Genomic DNA, 19,951 nt, shown 5'->3' with positions numbered 1-19,951 from the left:
TGTTTCCTTTTAGGACAGAGCATGACCATAATTGAGAAGCTTTTGAAATGTACTGCTGTGCTGAGTCTGCACATAGGTGAGGGATTGCATACTCAGGACTTGGTTCATAAATCGGTGAATACCATTCCAACCTCAGGTTACCACATCCTCAATATTTGTATGAAACTACAGGGTTCGTCCGGAAAATAAGTGTACTGACTCCTGGGCTGGGCGCGCCGCTCCAGGCACGCCCAGCACCGCTCTGACGGGCTGCGATTGGAGGGGGGTATGTTGGTAAGCGACGCTGAAAAAGGCAGTCGCCTCTGAGCTGTGGTGTAGTGAGGAGCTCTGTTAACGCGAACCTCCACGCTCGACCCACGTCACGGAACGCGAGCCCGAAGCAGCGTTATTCCATCAAATTTGCGGTAAAGCTTGGGAAATCGTCTACCGAAACTGTCGGTATGATTAACCAGGCTTACGGGGAGTCAGCCATGTCCAGAAACATGATCTTTACGGTGGCACAAGATGTTCGTGGAGGGCAGAGAAGAGGTCTACGACGAGTCTTCGAGAGGTTCCCGATAATGCCTTCGCCGGAGCGTTCCAGGAATGGGAACGCCGCTGGAACAAGTGTATCGACTCACAAGGGTCCTATTTTGAGGAATATTAGCTTAAGATATGTAAAAGTGTAATAAATTTTTTTTCCTGAACTCAGTACACTTATTTTCCGGACGAACCCTGTACATCCTTAATATTTGTATTGATGTCATCTTTAATCAAAACATCGTTGTCACACACTAGCATTCAACGTGGTATGTGCATTAAAAGAATTATTAACAATCTCATTATCTTAATTAATGTAATATTACTAATTTTTCTTTTTTCACTGATCATTGTCCATACTGATGCTCTCTTCTGCTGCCCAAACACTCTCTTAGCAGAACTACAGCTTTATTGCTTCTGGAATTCATTATTTAGAGTAAGAAAAATCCTAATACACCATCAAACTCCTCAGGCGATGGAGTACTTTCGTAAAAATATATAAGAAACTATAAATGCACTAATCAACCTGAAGGTCGGTTTGGTAGGTGGTTGTAGAGATCACCCAGTACTTAGCTAGATATCACACACATTTCAATGATGCTCTCCGTTTTATCTTAGGAGTATCGATCATAAAGGATCTGCGCTTGTATAGCGTTCAGGGGTGGCTTCGTACACGAATTAAAGAGGAATTTACGACAATCTATCACCTAGGAGCAGTGCGGGATTAAACCCAACACGATTGCTCGTGTGCATCCGTATTATTCATTTGCGTGTGGCAATGTTCCAATTTAAAGTACAATGCCGTCAACTCCATAATGTGTTTGCATTGGACAGTACTTCTGTGATTTGGGTCAGTCAATTTGAGGAGTTCACATGATCGCAACATAACTAAGGTTATGCGGATATCCAGAATGAGAAAGGCAAAGCTTAACGTTAAAATGGGAAATAATGAAAAATCTAGAACAGGTGGAACAGTTTACACATATCAGAAGTGCATTTAAAAAGTCTTCAACTTTTACCTATCAACGTATGCATCATGGAGTAGTTTGCCAGGGAAAGAAGGCCAATTTATGGACACAGCAATGTTGAAGATATCTTTATAATTGATGACCAAATGGGGCCTGTTGTGCCTTTTATGTAAGTAAAATAATAATTTAACATTTCCCTTAGTATAAATATTTTTATTACTTTAAAGGAACTATACCTTAATCCTAATTTAAAGAAATCAAGTGTGTGATTTATTAATCAGATTGGATGCATTATGCATGGGTTGTGTGCTGTGCAACATGATGTCGATGTGGATGCACTCCAATAATTCCCACACCAATGGATTCACACTTGGGCTCGTTTGCATTTCAGGGTTGTATCTCGCTTCCTGATGCATACTGCAGGGTAGCCAGCCAGCCGATGTCTAGTGATCATTGGGACACACAACGAGGCCAGCATTTGCCGTGCCATTGATGCCCTCCATGCCCTTGGCCTCTCGCCCCTCATTGGCCCCTCATTGGCAAATCATAAGTGCTAGGGGCCAAAATGTTTTAAGTAGTAGGGTTATAGGGAAATGATTTCCGTTTGGCATAGAAGTTTTAACAAAGAGTGATTGATGACAGTGGCGTTGCGTGAGGATATTTCGAAAAGACTCGTTAAAACTTTGATGTGTCGGGTAGTTACGCATGGTGTGGAAGCATGGTCAATGATGTAGGTGAATAGGCGTAGATTGGAGCCTTTTGAAATATGGGTGTGATGAAGAATGGAGAAGGTGAAGTGGACAGAAAGGAAAGCAAATGAGGAAGTGCTAGGTATGATTGGGGCAGAGAGGCAATTGCTGGGAGAAATTATAAGGAGACAGGAAAAATTGATTCAAATCATATTAATTGGCAGTGGGATGTTGAAGGCTGTGATAAATGGGAGAGTATGTGGAAAACGAGGAAGGAGAAAAAATAAGATAGGAATTTTGGACGGAATGGATGGAGGAAGGAAGTATGTAAAGGGAGATGAAGAGGGGCTTGTTGTAAAGTATGATGTTGAGCTGTGTTTTGATGGGAGAGACAAAAGACAAGTTATATTGGTTGTGTCCATCCTAAACATACCTTAAGTAGTAGGTTACCTATAATAACATGAATGCAGCGAAACATTAAGGTTTCCTTTGATTTTATCTGGTTTTGAAACGGGATGGCAATGAGTACAAGGCTCACTTCGCCAATAGAGACCACATAAAGTCATTTCAAAGATGACAGTGATCTGCACATTGAGTGCCGTGAATTTCGCAATGAATTATACACTATCCTGTGTAATGAAAATTTTGAAAAATCATATGCGCTCGGGCGGAAATAACCGTTATGGGATTCCGGCGGCTATTCGTCGGTTAAGGCCAGAACAGATCCACACTGGTAAAGGTCCCAGCGGTTCAAATTAAATCACATTTAAGCTAATTAAATTTAAGTTGCAGTTGCATAATCATGAACGTCTCAATAATTTCTTGACCAATTTTATACCCATAAAGAGTTAACTTATTTATGCTCTTTCAGAACTTAATAAAATACTAAATCCTCAACCCTTTCTGTAATAACATAAGTAATTAAATTTCATCCTTATGCATCAAATTAATTTCAAAAGTGCGAATTGTCATGATCTGAAGATATTTTTAGATTTTTTACGCTTTTAACTTTGCATTCACAGCATAAACATACGGAATTGTGAATTTCCAAAAGAACGAACTGCGTATGCAGTTTCAGGCATGATATGATGGTTGCCAACCATAATAATGAGTTATATAAAACACTTTTCCACCAGATTTTGATAAATAAATTACTGGTTTCAATCAAATTCATCGTCTTCAGGCTAAACATATCAAATCATTGATTCATAAACTGTAAAACATTGATAAAATATCCTAATTTATTTATGTAAGAAACTATTATTCAACTTACACATTAAGTTTCCCTTTTTGGATAAATGTTACAATACCAGTTTAGCCTTTCTGACTTTTCTCTCCTCCTCCAAATCAAAATTTTTATGACGCAGGATAGCGTGTAATTCATTGCGATATTCGTGGCACTCAACGTGCAGACCACAGTCATCTTTGAAACGACTTCATGTGGTCTCTATCAGTTCCCAAACAGCCCTCGTATTTTTAATGTAGAAGAATAGGTTGTAATTCCAAAGGGCCAACCAAAATGGTTTATTGAGTAACGTAAATTACGAAACATCGACGAATTTAAAAAAATCAGGATATGCAATTGGGAAACGTTTGCACGTGAAAAAACAAGGGAATATTTAATTGTTGAAAACTCCGAAGCACTTAAAAGTGCGACGCAGTGAAGGAAGTACAGTTCGATACAGTGGCGGTGGATTGATTGACGAATCTGATGATAAAATTGTCCACAAATATCAGTAATTAAAGAGCAACACGTATGATTTTTTGAACTGCTCGCAAAAATTGTGAGAATGAGGTCCAAATTGGTGGAAGACTGTTGAAAACAATGAAAATTTACAAAAACGGCAAAAAAGAGAAAAAAATTAATGCCAACAGCACCCGGTGTTCCCAGGCGGTCACCCATCCAAGTACTATCCGGGCCCGCTTAACGATGCTTAACTTTGGCGATCGGACGAGAACCAGTGTTTTCATCGTGGTACGGTTCAATTTACTTTTATTCGGTCTAGTATGTTACACTGCTAGTGCTTTCATTGTACACATTGTCAGCTTACAGATTATGGTTACAGCATATTTTTTTCTTATTATGGTTACGCACTTACATAGGCATACATTCATATACATTGGTCGTTGGCTGATGCATGGGATATATTTTACGTATTTATAAAGGCCTTCAAGGATTTTTATTTCGTCATGTTTTATCTAGTCAATAACAAATACCACATATTCAGGCTGATCCCTGGAGTATTCTCTAAATGTTCTCGCTATCTTATTCGTTGTCGGCTTCTCAGTTCTGCTGCATTAAATCCACTTTCAAAATACTCATTCCATTTACGCCTCAGCTCTTTCTAATTTAACAATTACGCATGCATTAGTTTTGATTGACTTTGCTATCGAGACGCAATGGGAGAAATGACGAGGAGGCAGGAAGCGCATATTAATCGATAATGGAATGTTTTATGGGATAAAGGAAGTATACAGAGATGAAGGCGGTTTGTTGTAGAGTAGGATGTTGGGTTGTGTTTTGTTAGGAGAAACAGCATATTTCATTCGTTGTTTTTTGCATGCAAAGCTTATCTAATAGATTACCTAATAATAAATAATGCGCTCTAGACAATCATTAAACTCGAAACTACTAAGAATTTTAGGTCCATCTACGGCCAACACTCGACTCACTCCCTCCTGTAGACAAAACTGCATTCATTCCCCCAGCCAACAGCATCCTCCAGCTAACCCTCCAACCCATTTAAGAAATGCCAGTTGGACCAAATCCACTATTACTAAGCTAATAAAGTACGATTTAATGTGGAGTAAATGAAGAACGGTAAATATTGTATTCCAATTGCAACAAAACAAATCCCAAAAGCAGGTCAGTGACATCAGTTTGCACCATTACGTAGCCTTCGCTGAGCCCAAGGAATTATTTTATACGATACTATATAATTGGGATGGCTTGCACTGGGCCTTCTGTCGCGATGCACGCCTACGCCGACGAGTCCGTGGCTCTAAGATACCCTCCAAGGAGGGTATCGTGATTGAGCTTCGGTCGGGTGATTCTAGTGATTGGCAGGAGTAACATCAGGCCAATTGCGGGAGAGGGCAGACCATTAGGGTGTAAGCCAGCGCCTGACGGGATGGCGTTTCCCAGGTGACGAAGGCGGTCGGAGCGGTAGCTGCAGGTACGAAGTGTTCCAGGCTGTTTGTCGTGGCTCAAGTTGGAGTCAACGATGCCGTCGACCGGGGATCTGAAGATATTCTGAATTCCTTCAGGGTTGATGTGACGCTCACTATCTGCAGCCTTGTCCCGAGGATTTATCGTGGACATCTGGTTTGGAGTCGAGCGGAGGACAGCGGTGGCGTATTTTCCGCAGGGATATCGGGGTAAGCTTCGTCGACCTTCATCCGGCGATCCAATCGTGTAGGAACCCCCTGAACCGTTCTGGTGTTCACTACACGTTTGAGGCCGCCAGGTGTGTAGTGGGTAGGATATTTGGGCAATGCGGGCTTTTTTAGATTAAAGGGTAGGTCAATTAGTGGGTCTTAAAATACTTCTTTGCCTAAGGATGTAGCTTTGAATGAGATGAGGTTCAGTGTTAGGAATAGTTCATTAAACATATATCAGATAGCATCCAACGGAACATTTTATAAGGGATTCAATATTAATAAGAAGACGATCCTCGTTAAAAAATTAAAAAACCGTTACGCCTAGGAAACATCATCTATATTGGCAGTAAAGTGCCGAAGTTTAAACGACGAAGTCAATACAAAAGAATTTATGTATGCGCATTTTACAGACCGCCAGTCAAGGGAGTCAATTCAATACTAGAATTAAATCAGAAAGTCAAAGGTTTTTTATCCCAACATAATGAGATTTCAATGTCCCATCTATTGACCGAAGCACTTAGTATACATATATATATATATATATATATATATATATATATATTAAGGTAATCTACCGGTTAAGGTAGGTTTTTTTTGATGGACACAACTACCAAACAAATATTTTGTGACTACTAACAAAACACAACCCTAAATTCTACTCTACACCAGGTTCCTCTTCATCTCTGAGTACTTTCTTCCTCCCTTCATCCCGTCCAACATCCCTATCCTGTTCCTTCCCTTTCCTCTTTTGCCTAACATTCTACCCTCTATCACAGTCTTCAACATCCCACTGCCGGTCAACACCCCCTTCATCCACTTTTCCTGCCTCCATAGGATTGCTCCCAACAAACCCCTCTCTTCGCCCACCATACCAAGTACTTCCTCATTTGTTTTCTTCTCTGTCCATTTCACCTTTTCCATTCTTCTCCACACCCACATTTCAAAAGCTTCCAGTCTACGTCTATCCTCCTGCTTTAATGACCACGTTTCCGCGCCGTACATAGCTACGCTCCATATCAAAGTTTTTACGAGTCTTTTCTTAACATCCTTACTCAAAGTCCCCGTCATCAACTCCCTCCTCCTCGTGAAAGCCTCTTTGCCTAGCGCAATTCTTCTCCTTACGTCCCTACTACTTTGACCGTGTTGGTCCAAAACACTACCGAGATACGTAAACTGTTCTACCTGCTCTAGTTTTTGCCCTCTTACTTTAATGTTAAGATTAGCCTTTTTCTTCCTAGAAAATCGCATAACCTTTGTTTTATTAATGTTGATTCTCATCCCATACCTGTCGCACTGAATTTCCAATTCACTAAGCAATGCTTGCAGCCCCTTGGCTGACTGACAAACTAAAGCTTGGTCATCAGCAAACCTAACTGATTTTACGAATCCCCCGCCCACTTTCATTCCTACCTCGAGTTCTTCCCATGCCTCTTTGATCATTTCCTCTGCATACAGGTTGAACAGCAACGGTGATAATGGGCAACCCTGCCTTATTTTCTCTACCGCCTGTTTGTATTCCTTCCTTTTCAACCCATTGCCAAGTCTCCCACTCATTAAACACCCCCTAGCCGCCCCCGCCTACGCCTTACCTTGGCGAGGGGCATTTGGTCTCGCAGTTCACTTTGAGAGTCGGGATGAGACAGTCGATCGAAGCGGACGGACTCTTCGCTCTCCCTGAGTTCGTGGAGCTCGCGAGGGCATATCGTCGCGCTACTCAGGAGATTAATAAGCAGTCGAAATCACGGGCAGCTCTACCTCTGTGTATCTTTTGTGAGTGCCGTTTTTAATGCGATCCCACGTGTGAACATACAGTGGTAGATTAGGCGTCTTCATAAACGTGTTCAGTGTATCAATTTTCTAATTGTCAGGTTTCGATTTTCTAGATCTTTGGGCCACTTTCCAAAATTGACGGTTGCATGTTGTTAAGTATGTAGTCAGCCTACAAAAATTATTTTGGAATGAGCTTTCTTTTTCGGGCATCCATGCATCCATACACCGAGCAAAGGGTTGATGTACGTGGTAAATCCGGTCTTAAGATTGGCTCAATTATCGTTGGTTATTGCCCTGGGAATTTGCTAATGATGGTCCAGTAATTGTCATCACTCGGAGATCGGGCTGGTGCGTTGGGTAACGTATTGGCTTCCCATCCAGGGGGTACTTTGAACCCTAGAGGCGGCAGGTATTTTTCAGTAGTGTCTCGAACCCGACGTGAAGGTTTGATCGAGTGCACCGTCATTCGTAGGGGACGTTAAACTGTGAACTTCTTGGCGCCTTTCGTTGACTGTGGAGTTGACCCTTGCCGACTTGAGGTTTCTTTCCACCCTTTCTCCTTTCTCATTCATCCCTATTGGCGCTGATATCCTCGGCTTTTGGCCACTTCACCTTAAATTACAAATATTGTCGATTCTTGGCAATACTGAGGTTGCAATGACGGCCGCGGGCACACACATCGAAATTTGCGACGTCCAAATATAGGTCATTGTAGAAACTCCACAATTTATAATCTGATTACCTCCTGGTCTACCGTTCGCCTGGTATGTGATACGAAAATGGGAGGGCCTTGCAGATTCGATCGCGTGTTTAGTGGATAAAAATTCAACCTGGATTTTGTAGTTCATTCCTTCGTACGCAACGGTGGCACCTTAAATAGTATTGCGCTTCCCACCCAAGCTCAGAGGCTGTGCGCTCAAACTTAATGTCGGGTGTGCGAGCGACTGGAATGTAATTGTCCGTGAAATTAGCCACCAATTCCCTTATTTTGTCCTGAAAAAATAATATTTTTTAATTGTTCTCTGCAGATACGCTTCAGATGAGGTCACTCCTCGACTGAAACGTGTCAAGCTTCCCTCGTCATTTCATCTTTCGCCCATTGCAGGAAAACCACATGAAAAAATTTTCCCCTGCAGCCAAGAAGAAAAATTATGGGTGAAATCTTATAACATTAGGTTGCTCTGGCTCTACTGAGACAATTTGTCAATTATTTTCACTCACTTTCCAAGTATTACTATGACTAGAACAGAAGTATAAATACTAGAACAGATGATTACCATTCATTTCTCACAAAACTTTACATTTTCAACTACTAGTTTCAATGCAAGGTTATAATCTGTGGGTACCTCAAATAAAAGTTTTGCAGGAAATACGTCGCATTCTCCTTTCATTCAGAAATTAATTTCCAAGCAATCATGCCTGACATTGAGTTTATTAAAGGGGAGAAAATTAGTAGAGGCAGGCGACTGTAGGAATATACTGGGGACATCTGGTGGATTGAAGCGAGGTAGAATGAATGTTAAACGGAAGGATTTATTGTAATGTGTGATATCAGGTTTTCTTTTTTGGCAAGGTTGAAAATTACCAACTTTATACCTTTACTTACCGATGAACTAATATATTATTTAGGAATTAATTTTATTATTTAGTAATATTAGTAAAAAGTATGTTTTATTTACCTTTTATTGTGAAATATTTTTAACCTAATTAAAAAATCACTCCACAGTGAAAACTTAGTTGTGAAATATGGCACCTTTTATTGGCTGTGGCAAAAGGTTTTCCAAGGCCACTTCTTAAATATGTAGTATGAGCCAAATCAAGTGAGTTAATGTAGATATTTTTTGTATTAATATGACTAGAAAATATATCAGTTTGACACCTAAGGTGCAATTACCAATTCAAATTAGCTTTTTTTGAGAGTTGAGTAGCCTATGTTGAAAGCATCACATCTTTGGAACAACGATGCAAAAAGTAACCAAAAAAAGCCTAATTTGTAATCATCCCAATGATGCAGGATTGTTGATATCCTATTATTTGTTGAAGAAAGTCGTTTATTATTTGTCATCATTAAATTAACATAATCTTATGATGTAAAATTTTTATGCAATCAATATTTCAGGGAGATGTTGTAGCCAAGGGTTTGGATGGTTCAGTTTAACTCTGAAGGGCCTGGCCTGATTCCTGGTGACTTTGGAAAATTCCCTTATTTACTGTAATTCTATTGTTCCTAGGGTATTCAATATGAAAACCACAGCCAGCCCAAGGAAATGAACTACCTCATCTCCATTCCTTAATTTAGCCCTAATTTGCCATACACCTTGACAACTGGGTGCGAGGTATTATGCCAACATTAAATCCTGCATGCCATTGGCCTTTGTGAGGTCAGCTACTCACTCATATTTATAAAACTCGATCTTTGAGCTGATCACTGTGGCTACTCTTGTTTAATCATTTGATTAGGTTGATTTTCGAATTGTTTTCAAGTTTGACTTTAAGTATCATGGATTTAGACGAAACAATTATAAGTACTTAGCTTATGTTGACTAGGATGTTATTTTCATTTAGATTATCCAACAACAATAATAAACTTGTAGGTTGGCTTTGATAAACCTCTATTGAGAATTTTTGTGAAAAGGGCTGCAATTTTTTCCAGCCAGGCGGCGGGGCGACGGAAAAAATGGCAGCCCTTTTCACAGGAATATTCAACATTTAATTGTTTTTCTGATCCCCTGCGCCGTCCTGAACCAACCATCAAAATCTCTGGTGACACTTTCCTGGCAATTAGTGAGCAAAATTAATTAGCGGATTGGTGTAGGATCCGGCCAATAGATGGCGCATACCGACACTAGTGGATACCTTCTCAAATACCAGTACATCCTAATACATCCTTTTCCCATTAGAGGCACCAACGTGCAATTTCCTAATTCAATTTTTTTATGGCCATACAAAGTGCTTTGGGTATTTTATATTTGGCTTTGAAAATCGCTCGACTTTGGGGTACGATTAATATTAGATAAAACACTGCCCTTCCCATTACTTACTTATTAATGTATTTCAATATTAGTGAGTTTAATAATAGATAATTCTCAAACTAAAAATAGGGCCGCAACACTGTATGATTGCAATATATCCTAGTTCATATTCAATGTATTTTTTTCAATATACTCGGCCAGTTGTGAGATATTTAGGAGTAATGTTTGATCGAAAACAGTTTAATATTAGAATATAATAATATTGTTGAAAAATTCCTCAAGAACTTAACCTCAACAAATATTCTATGTTGCAGTTGAGCTATGAAATTCTTTCCACTGCACTGTTTGCAACCTCCACATGCTCTTTATTACTGCAGTCTTAGTAGCTAACGTTTTAATGTTACAAAAGAATCATTGATAAGATAAAATTCAAAACTTTAATTAATTTCAAAATTATATAAAACATAAGTGTCAAATAAAGGGGTTTCATTTTTTGTTGAACAATGCAGCAAACAAAACTGTTTCTGAAGACTCCTTTGGTTTCACAAATGTCATGTCACTCATATTTCAGGGATAATATTACCTCACCTCCAATTAAATTTCTTTGGCACCAAAATTCCAATTAAGCACAGTCAAAAATGTTCTCAGAATATTTTGTCATCACGAAATGCAGAAAGAATAATTCAATTCTCTAAAACCATACGTGGAAAAACTAATACTTATGCTTTGCTTTCATAACGGGGAGGGGGTGGATGAGAGAGAGGAGGAAGGAGGGAAAAAAAGTGGGGTTGCGATCGGCCATGATGGGATTGGGGAGAGGGGCGAAGATGCGTCAGAAAAAGTGATTGATGGGTTCACAGTTCGGGGGGGGGGGGAGTAAATTCTTTCTGTGTAGAAAAACGATACCTCCAGGATTGCGGAGAGGTATTCAAACAATAAATCGTTGACAAAATGACCCGTTTTTATATTTTACCCGATTTCCAGCTCTGCCCACTTGTCCATCCTTGTTCGTTGTCCCTGTGGTGTATGAGTTCCGGGTTGAAATCACTCGTGATAATACTTCCCGAGGATTACGTGCTCATAAATATTTTTCCACCCTTCTCAAGTGGGATTAGAGAAGAATTCTGTTGATTTGTAAATACTTCTCCATCATGTGAATATCTACATATATTCGCACCTGGTTTCTTTAAGAGAAGCGCCAAGGTTCGTGGCAGGGTTTGATTTTAAACCATTTTGCATGGTATTATACAGCTGAAGGTAGGTTTTCGATAAATACAGCCATTTCAATCATACATAATTTATTTATTTTCAACGCCTATACAAATGCACAATCAGAGGTATCTCGATCCCTACTTGAGGTGCTTTGTGGAGGGCACTTTGAGGGAGTACGCCGTCCGTCGGATGGGACGTTAAACTGCGGACCCCTTGGCGCCTTTCGTAAAGAGTAGGCTAATGCCGACGCCGGGTTTCTCTCCACCCTTCATCCTTTCCTGTCCATCCCCTATGGCGCAAATGACCTTAGCTGTCGGTCGCCTCCCCTCAAAACTACTACTACAAATGCACAATCTGAAATTGAGGACTACAGTAGGTCCCTCTCAAATATCGCATACATACGTCTCTCTTCATTCCGTCAAAAACCCTATCCTATTCCCTACTTTTCCACGTTTGCCTATCATTCTCCACCCTTCATCAAAGTCTTCAACACCGTAATACCCACCAATATGCTTCTTATGATTTCTTCCAACAATCCCCTCTTCTCCCTTTCTATGTCTAGCCATTCCTCGCTTGTATTCCCAAATGTTTATACATAGCTATATTCGCTACATAGCTATGTCGCTCGAACCCCTGTCGGTCGGGCCCTGTTTGGTGCCCTCGTGGCGTGACTTTGAGGCCGTGACCTGGCCTGTGGGATGTGCCGGAGGGAGTGCACGAGGGGTCGTTCCCTCCTTCCGCGGTGCCCATTCGACTCTCGTGAAGGCCATTCCGGAGTACCCAACAGTCATCGCCTTCACCCACCTCCTTTCCCTCTCTCCAGGTCTATGGGCTCCCTCACCGCGACCGGCAGTCTCGCCACTAACTTCGGTGCATTTGGTTGACCCTCCTTCCTCCTCTCCCATCATCCTTTCTCCACTTCCTTCTCTCTTTGCGTTCGGTTGCCCACTCTTTTCCGCCTCCTCATATACGTGGCTATCCGCTCGATCCTAGTTGGCCTCCTCCTCCCCCAAATGTTCTCCCCCCCCCACACCACTCACCCCTTTAGTTGTTCACTCGCCCTCCCTTCTCCTTCATCCCCTCCCGCCCACCCTCTTTTCCTAGCTCTTCCCGATTTAAAGGCGAGCGGGACTCGACAACATTCTTTTGCCTCTAACATTTGGTCTGTGCAGGAAGCCGTTCCTTTCAGTTCGTAAGATTTGAAGTCCAGGGTCGTCGTTTACATCGCATCAGGGTACGAGGAGGGGCCTTCATCCGTCGAGGAAGATGCAAGTCATTTCATTCCCGAATTATGAACATATAGGAGCAATGTTCGCACAACCACGTGTTCATTACGATCAACGCTTCACGGTGGTAGTTTTATGGTTAGTCCATTAAGAAACGAGTAATTTCCATATTCCACACCCCTTTACTCCTTCTGAATGAATTTTTCTAACTTCATGTAATTGCATGCGGCGTTAAACTTCACCCACCGTAAGAACTCTTAGAAAAATTTCGTTGTCGGACGGATCTAATGTTATAATGATGTCACTAAGCCAATCGAAAATGGTAGATTACTTAAAAGGCCTGTAGTTTTTATTAATTCAAATGCTATTTCTTCTGTTTCAGTTGTAACAACTCACTGGCATTCTACTACTCCTCTTAAGTTACATTTGTCACAACCTTTGGTTTTTTCTTAAAGAGTTGTGAAATTATTTTGTTGCACGTTGCTTATTGCTCATCTAAACTGTTTCTTTCCATATACCAGTGGTTGTGATTCCTTTTTTCAATTACAAATGGTCTGTTTAAATTTTAGTCAATTTTAGTCCATTCCGCCAGAAATTGCCTCGTTAAAATATCGTCGTTGACGCTCATTGAATTGCATATTGCGTTCAGAATAACCGCATAGCCATTTTACAAATGTACCATACTTTGTCTTGCTGGTCCTGGGTTCACTTAAAGATTCTAAAGTTAAGGCATCGGTTCTCCCAAATATGGAAGGATTTGATTTCCTTCGAGAAATCATTGCTCTTTCTGTTCGCAGCAAACAATTTTTTCCTTAATAATGTAACCGGATTTCTTCCTCAATGGTCATCTTAAAGGTTTTAGCAAGTCAGAAGAATGAGTGTCGGATATTTCCTTTATCTTAAACTCGTGTCGCCAATACTTTAATTTCTGGCTCATCTTTCCAGTCGCTCCATTCTTTCCGGAATTATATTTTCTCCTATTTTTCAAACAATGTCCTTTGCAGAATTACTTTCATATTGACGTATGCGAACCATAACAATCTCCGTCCAAGAGCTTTCATAGTTCTGCTCTAATTTCACGAATCTAAAAATAATATCAACAAATGTACAATTTCAACAGTTCACCTCATTCCTTTACAATAATGAGCAATCTTCTTTCGTTTCTTCAAGGTCGCATTAAATTGTTGCATTGTTGATTGCCATTACTCATAAATTCATGACATCCTGCTTATTATTTCCCAACGAGACGTGACGGGCATTGTTTCTGCCTGAATACGGCGCCTCTGTCGCACTCCGTCTGCTGGTGTCGAAGTATTCAATCCTCCTTATATCTCGGGCACATATTTCAGCTGCAAATCACCATTCGTGTCGCTGTCCCCGTTGAGACCCCAGTGCAATGTATTTAATGTTCGTTTTCCACGTTGCTCTCGTTGTCAAGAGTATTCAGGCCGTCTAACAGGAAGTCACCCGAAGTTCTCTATTTAAACATACAGTCCCATTTTCATCATTAAATTCCCATGCTGAGTGAGTGGAAGCCATTGTGCGTACTTCGAGATCTTCATCGTATTACTAAGGTCACTTCTCTTCTCATGCCATGGAATATAAACGACAAGACTAGAAAAACCGGTAAGATGTCAGCGGATAATCCTAGGTAAACTAAGATTCTCCTGTTATGGAGTGAACTGTGCTTCTTCCTTGTTAATGTAAATCTCTCATTCCGATAAACTTCCAATACCTCACCATCAACACTCAAAATGCAAGGAATTTCATTTCTCTTTCCACAGAACATGCACGGAGCCTCTTAGTTCCTGTGGAGAGGAAGGAATCTGCCATGATTACCCCAGCGACTGTTGGCGATTGGCCATCACGTGTTAGTGTCAGTGGTGTACAGTGCATGGCTTTTATAGTGCGTTTCTTATTGTACAGTGCTCGTGTGTTTGTGATGTGTGAATGCACTGAGGGACCGTCGATGGAGAACGATCTGCCGCCGTTGGAAATTGCAATGTAACAAAGGTAGGGATTCGTTACGTCCTTACGTTCCAGGTTCAGTGTGTAGAAGCCCCCTTAGATCGAGACAAGGCCTCCACCCTCGCGGTAGGGCCCCCGATGGGGACTAAGGGACGCAACGAAAGCACTTAGAGAAATGGGGGGTGAATTAAAGTGACCCTAGCGATGAAATTAGGCAGGAAATTTAAAGTGATTTAGGTATGACATCAACTTGGAGATAGCATGCAGTGATTTAGGCGCACTTGTCCTCGTGTAACATAGCAATATGTAGGCATAAAATGTTTCATTAAGATAAAATTAATTCTAGGATTGTATTAATATAAGAAAGTATTATGTACATGAGAATTGTTCTTAATATTTTGTTATATTGCATCATCTCATCGCTTTCTTTCCTCCTGTTTCATTATCGATCATCCATCTTCACGTTCCTTCCACTCACTCTTTCCGAAGGCAGCGGATTCCTGTTTTAATGGACCGCTGTACAATGGCATCAGTAGGACGTGCCTCTCTGTATTTTCTGCAGGAGGGACGTAAAGGACCGGCCATCGGCCTTCGTTCTCACCTTCTGACGAATCCCAAAAAATGCAAAAGGAAACTCGTGCAACCTTTCTCTCTCTCCTTGTTTCTATTTATTTTTTCCTTCCTTCTCACTCCCTATGCATATTGCTTTTGCCGTAACGATCATTTCCGCAATCTTTTTATCATTTTTATGGGTGGAAACAATTAAGCAATTTTGCTTGTTTATTTGTAAAAATCACGAAACCACTATCTATCGAGACGGGACTTCTACGTCAAGTTATTCGTATTTCGGTTTTCTTTTTTATGCGAACATACCAAAAATTGTACCCTGTGCTTCCACTTAGCTATCAGCGTTTCCCTTTCCCAAACATGTTTTCCATGTGAATAAAACCATTGCATACGATCTTTCTCTCTCCCTCTCTCATTTCTTCCTTCTCATTCCTTCTGAATGTTGCATTTTGCAAAAATTTTTGCGGCAATAGATTCATAGCTTTATTCATTTAAGTGTTTCCGCAAAAAGCAGAGGAGTTAGATAATATGATAGATTCTTCTTTTGAACCTATAACATAATACGCACCTAATAAACATTGCTGGTCATTTACCTCCTCCGTTTTCATGTGGTATTCAAGTGTGTTCATTTGCTTAAACGAATGGGTACTCGAACGGACCTAAATGAAAGACCCCATTTGCACTTTTGCGGCTGAAAATAACGGACCTAAATGAAAGACCCCATTTGCACTTTTGCGGCTGAAAATATTCACAAGAGCAATTGGCCTATCCAAGTTCATAGCACTCAAATGGTTTACCAAAAAGCAATCATTATAGTCACAGCCGCTGCTTTCACTTATCTAACGTAACTTCGTCGAACGATTTCTGGAGGAGACATCAGTCTAGCTATGAAATGTTGACATTGCATGCACGCGCGAGATAAATATTTCCTTTCTGCAGGCACGGGAGTCCTTGAATGATACATCATGGTCGGTGTACTTTGACTGGCATTCAGATTTACTCCTCCATGTGGATTTGCAAATCTCCTCCTGATTGCCAAACCTAGGATCGCTTTCTGTACCCTTACTCCTTTCTTTTTAATATCCCTGTTCCAAATTATTTAGTTTTCCCAGGATTAACAATTCTGCTTTTCCATTAACCATTTCGATTTCTTTCCTTTTCTCCCCACTTAGTTTTTATATTATCAGTGCTTTCCTTTGCAGACGAGAATTCTCTGCACATCCGTGGAGATTAATCGTCAATAACTGAACTAGATAACTGCTGCAATCCGATGCTTATCTTATGGCGTCCACTGGTTAAATATTTGAGAAAGAGTTTTAGTCCCAGCCAGTAATCCAGCATTGTTTTCTCATGCGAGGCCCTAAGTTCATATTTTCCTCAGCAAATCTCTTTTTTCTGTGGGGCAGTGTTGTTGCCCAAGGCTGGCTAAAGAACGTTCCTTGGGGAGTATGCAGGAGACACTATCTACCTCCATTTTTCATGCGGTTGGTTGTTAGGAGCCGCATGCTCTTTATTGCATACACTACATCAAATAGTTTTCTGTTCGTTCTATACTCATGCTTCTACCCGAAATGACAACTTTGTGTTATATTCCACACAGTATCTGTTGACGTTCATTATTCTTAATCGATGAAACATACCTCCATTGCTATTGACACATACACCTGCGATTTATTTATTTCCAGTGTAGCATTCAAAACAATCCACCTCCGGAAGAAGCAATTAGCCTGCCGATGGCAACGTGCTCGTTGCGATTTGAAAACTAAAGGAATATGTTAGCTATGTTTTATCATTACTGATGGTACCATTTTCACATGTAAGATGAGAAATTTGACATAATCCGTTCTGTGGAATATAATTTTTTATATTATACTCGTTATTTCTTCATTATCAGTCGTACATGGAATAGTCTTCAAATAAATTTCCTGTTGGTAACTTTCATGTGGGAGGGAACCGTTATGTAAAAACATATTTTCATCCAGTCATCATTGTACACCTGCTCGGTTAAATACACGGATAAGCTAATTTCTATTTCAAAAAAAACCTACGAGATAAATTACCGATAACATTGATTCTGTCCACAAAAACCTACTTTCATGGCACTGGTCTAAAAACGCTCTGGTATAATGGGATAATTACCTCTTGTAATGAATCTGCCTGAAAGCTGGTGTTGCAGAGAGTACATGTACAGGTAACTGCTCTACGTAATTCCTTGTCCTTGGTGGGTTATAGTGGGACTGGAGAGAATTAAGTGTTGTTTATGTAGACATTAACGTAAGAGAATATTTATTTATTGAAAGTAGATCGGAAATAGGGCCGTCTATAGCTACCCTGTTGCCAGAGCAGTTGTGTATATTGTCTGCAAATCATTGAGGACAGCCCTTGTCATGATCCGGGAAAATGACACATCATATTACATGACATCCACCCTGTCTCCAACCATTAATAACGATATTAGAGCCGAGAACCGGGTTTCGTTAAACAGACGCAAGGTCAACCCCTGGATGTGCTGTTGAACTATTTAACATTTCAGGAATTAGACAGAATCAATAAAATTAAATTAAAGCAATGCAAGGAGTGATTGAACATAAATTTCAGGCCTCATTATAGTCAAGAGCGCATTCTCCCTTTAGTAAATATTATATTAAATTATTCAATTGGCCGGGACATAGTCGTCTACCATACACTTACAACAATTAAAAAGTTGGCAAATTCAATTGCCGTATTTTTTTCAGTGGATATTTTGGTGGATGATGGTTTATAAACCTGTTGGCCGTCTTAGAAAGAGGTATTAAGTATCGGCGAAGGAAGAAACAATCTTGGATAAAGGATAAGTTAAGGAAGCGGGGTATAAGCACCATCCTGAATTGGCAGGAGCAATTAACAAAGGTATCAAACGGTTAAAATTTTAGTTTTCAGCACCTAAAAATATCATGTGGTTTTCTGCTCGTTTAAATTCTCGTTTTGGTTTAGGTCATTTTATTCTAACATAATTCCCATTTGTTTTTTGTTCATTACTTTTGGAAAGTCGGACAGACTCCCAATTAAAAATGAATGGCGTTGTGGTTAATATTGATTGCACTAATTGTGGTAGCTACTATGTATATAAACGCTAATAAATTACCAAATTGGTTAAAGGTAGCGGAATTTTCGAGGATAAAGAGGAGTTAGGGGCGTTGCAGGGATGATATATCCAAATCCCCTCGAGGCCACTATGTTACGACCTTTGACATCTCATCTTGCAACTTACTCCCTTCGACAAACAATGACAGCCTCGTAGTTATAGTTTATTGTAACGACGTTTTACATTGAATTCATAGGCTTGGAAGGTTTGCCGATCTGATGCGATTTTGTTGGGAAGGGGTTGCCAAACCCTGATTAAATATTGCTTGTAAATTTAATACCCTATCGGGCTAAGTATTGAGTGTACTCTGCCATCACTAACAAAACAACCTTTGGATTGATTGCTGTGAATTTTTGTGGTTTACATCAGTGGTGCCTAGCCTCAAAGTAATCCGGTGTTTTTTCATGGCGCGGGTTGATTATTATTTTATTTAACTAATAAATCTATCCCTAATTGATGTAATCCAATTATTAACATGAAACATGTAAATAAAGACTTTTCCTATCTATTTGTGGAGTAATGAAATGTTTAAAAAAATACTCAGCAGCCAGCCATTCATGTTTTAACTGCTAGAAACCAGCTGCAACCGGTACACTAAATGGACAGGAAGGTAGATAGGTGCCTGTGGTTGAACATGTGAATTTCAGCTGAAAAAATTAAAATGTAATTCAATGTGTTAAATTATTAAACTTGGAAAAATGGCAAACGAACACCAATGAGTTTAATGCAATAAGGGAACCATAGTGAAAACTTTGTTAGCGAGTGGCCCTGGGAATTGGAATTTAAGACTCATGAAACCCAAAGAGCCTCACTACTAACTCATATGTACAAGGTTGTGTCAAAAAAAGTGATTGGTAGGTATTGTCAGTGGCGGAAAAGTGCTGGGGCCGAGCCACCCTTCCTCAATGAGTTCATGTCACTATTAAGATTGTGTGTTGAGCCAAATTATTTCCAAGTCGACAATAATTACTTAAAACAAGTGGAAGGATTAGCAAAGGGGTCCCCGTTATCACAACTACTTGCTGACATGTACAGAGACGAATTGGAAATAAAAATATTCAGCAGCCCCTTAATTTTTACAAAAAATATTAACTGTTGATTTCATTAAGTAGACGATTCCTTTGCTCTATGGGCAGGCACTGGAAGGCAGAACATTTTAGGGACACCATGAATTCCCAATGCGAAAATGTTTCACATGTTGGGAAGAACAGGATAATCAATCAAATTTTCCAGATATCAGGGTGTAGAGAAATAGACGGGACTTTGAATTTTCGTTTTTCCGGAAGCGTACCACCACAGACCACATCATCCCCTTCAACTCCCGCCATCGCATATCGCATAAGCTTTCCATTTCCCATTTTCAACTGAATAGACCGTTGGCCATTCCTCTGTCCAAAAATAAATTTGTGCAAGAACTTCAAACGATTAAAAATTTAACAATGAAAATGGCTACAAATAAAATCAATTAAAAATACTAAAAAGAATAACTTCCTTTAAAGCAAACAATGTTTTGTTCAAAACGATTAATGTGGGGGAAATAGGTTGCAAATGGTGT

General features: G+C 40.1%; 1 protein-coding gene and 1 pseudogene across 1 annotated transcript in view; one reads left to right on the top strand and one right to left on the bottom strand.

The window, feature by feature from the left end:
• The window catches only part of LOC139693542 (uncharacterized), a 54,307-nt gene that overhangs the window by 25,981 nt on the left and 8,375 nt on the right, over positions 1-19,951 (top strand). Inside the window, exon 7 of the mRNA XM_071591742.1 lies at positions 19-76. Within this exon, the coding sequence (XP_071447843.1) occupies positions 19-76 (58 nt within the window). The remainder of the gene's footprint in view (positions 1-18; positions 77-19,951) is intronic.
• On the bottom strand, positions 4,043-4,167 carry LOC139694460 (5S ribosomal RNA; annotated as a pseudogene).

Source organism: Hetaerina americana, unplaced genomic scaffold, assembly GCF_022747635.1.
Source record: "Hetaerina americana unplaced genomic scaffold, ioHetAmer1.1.p SCAF_5, whole genome shotgun sequence".
Classification (NCBI taxonomy): domain Eukaryota; kingdom Metazoa; phylum Arthropoda; class Insecta; order Odonata; family Calopterygidae; genus Hetaerina; species Hetaerina americana.
The sequence above is the reverse complement of the archived record's forward strand: the minus strand, read 5'-3'. Positions and strand labels throughout refer to the sequence as shown.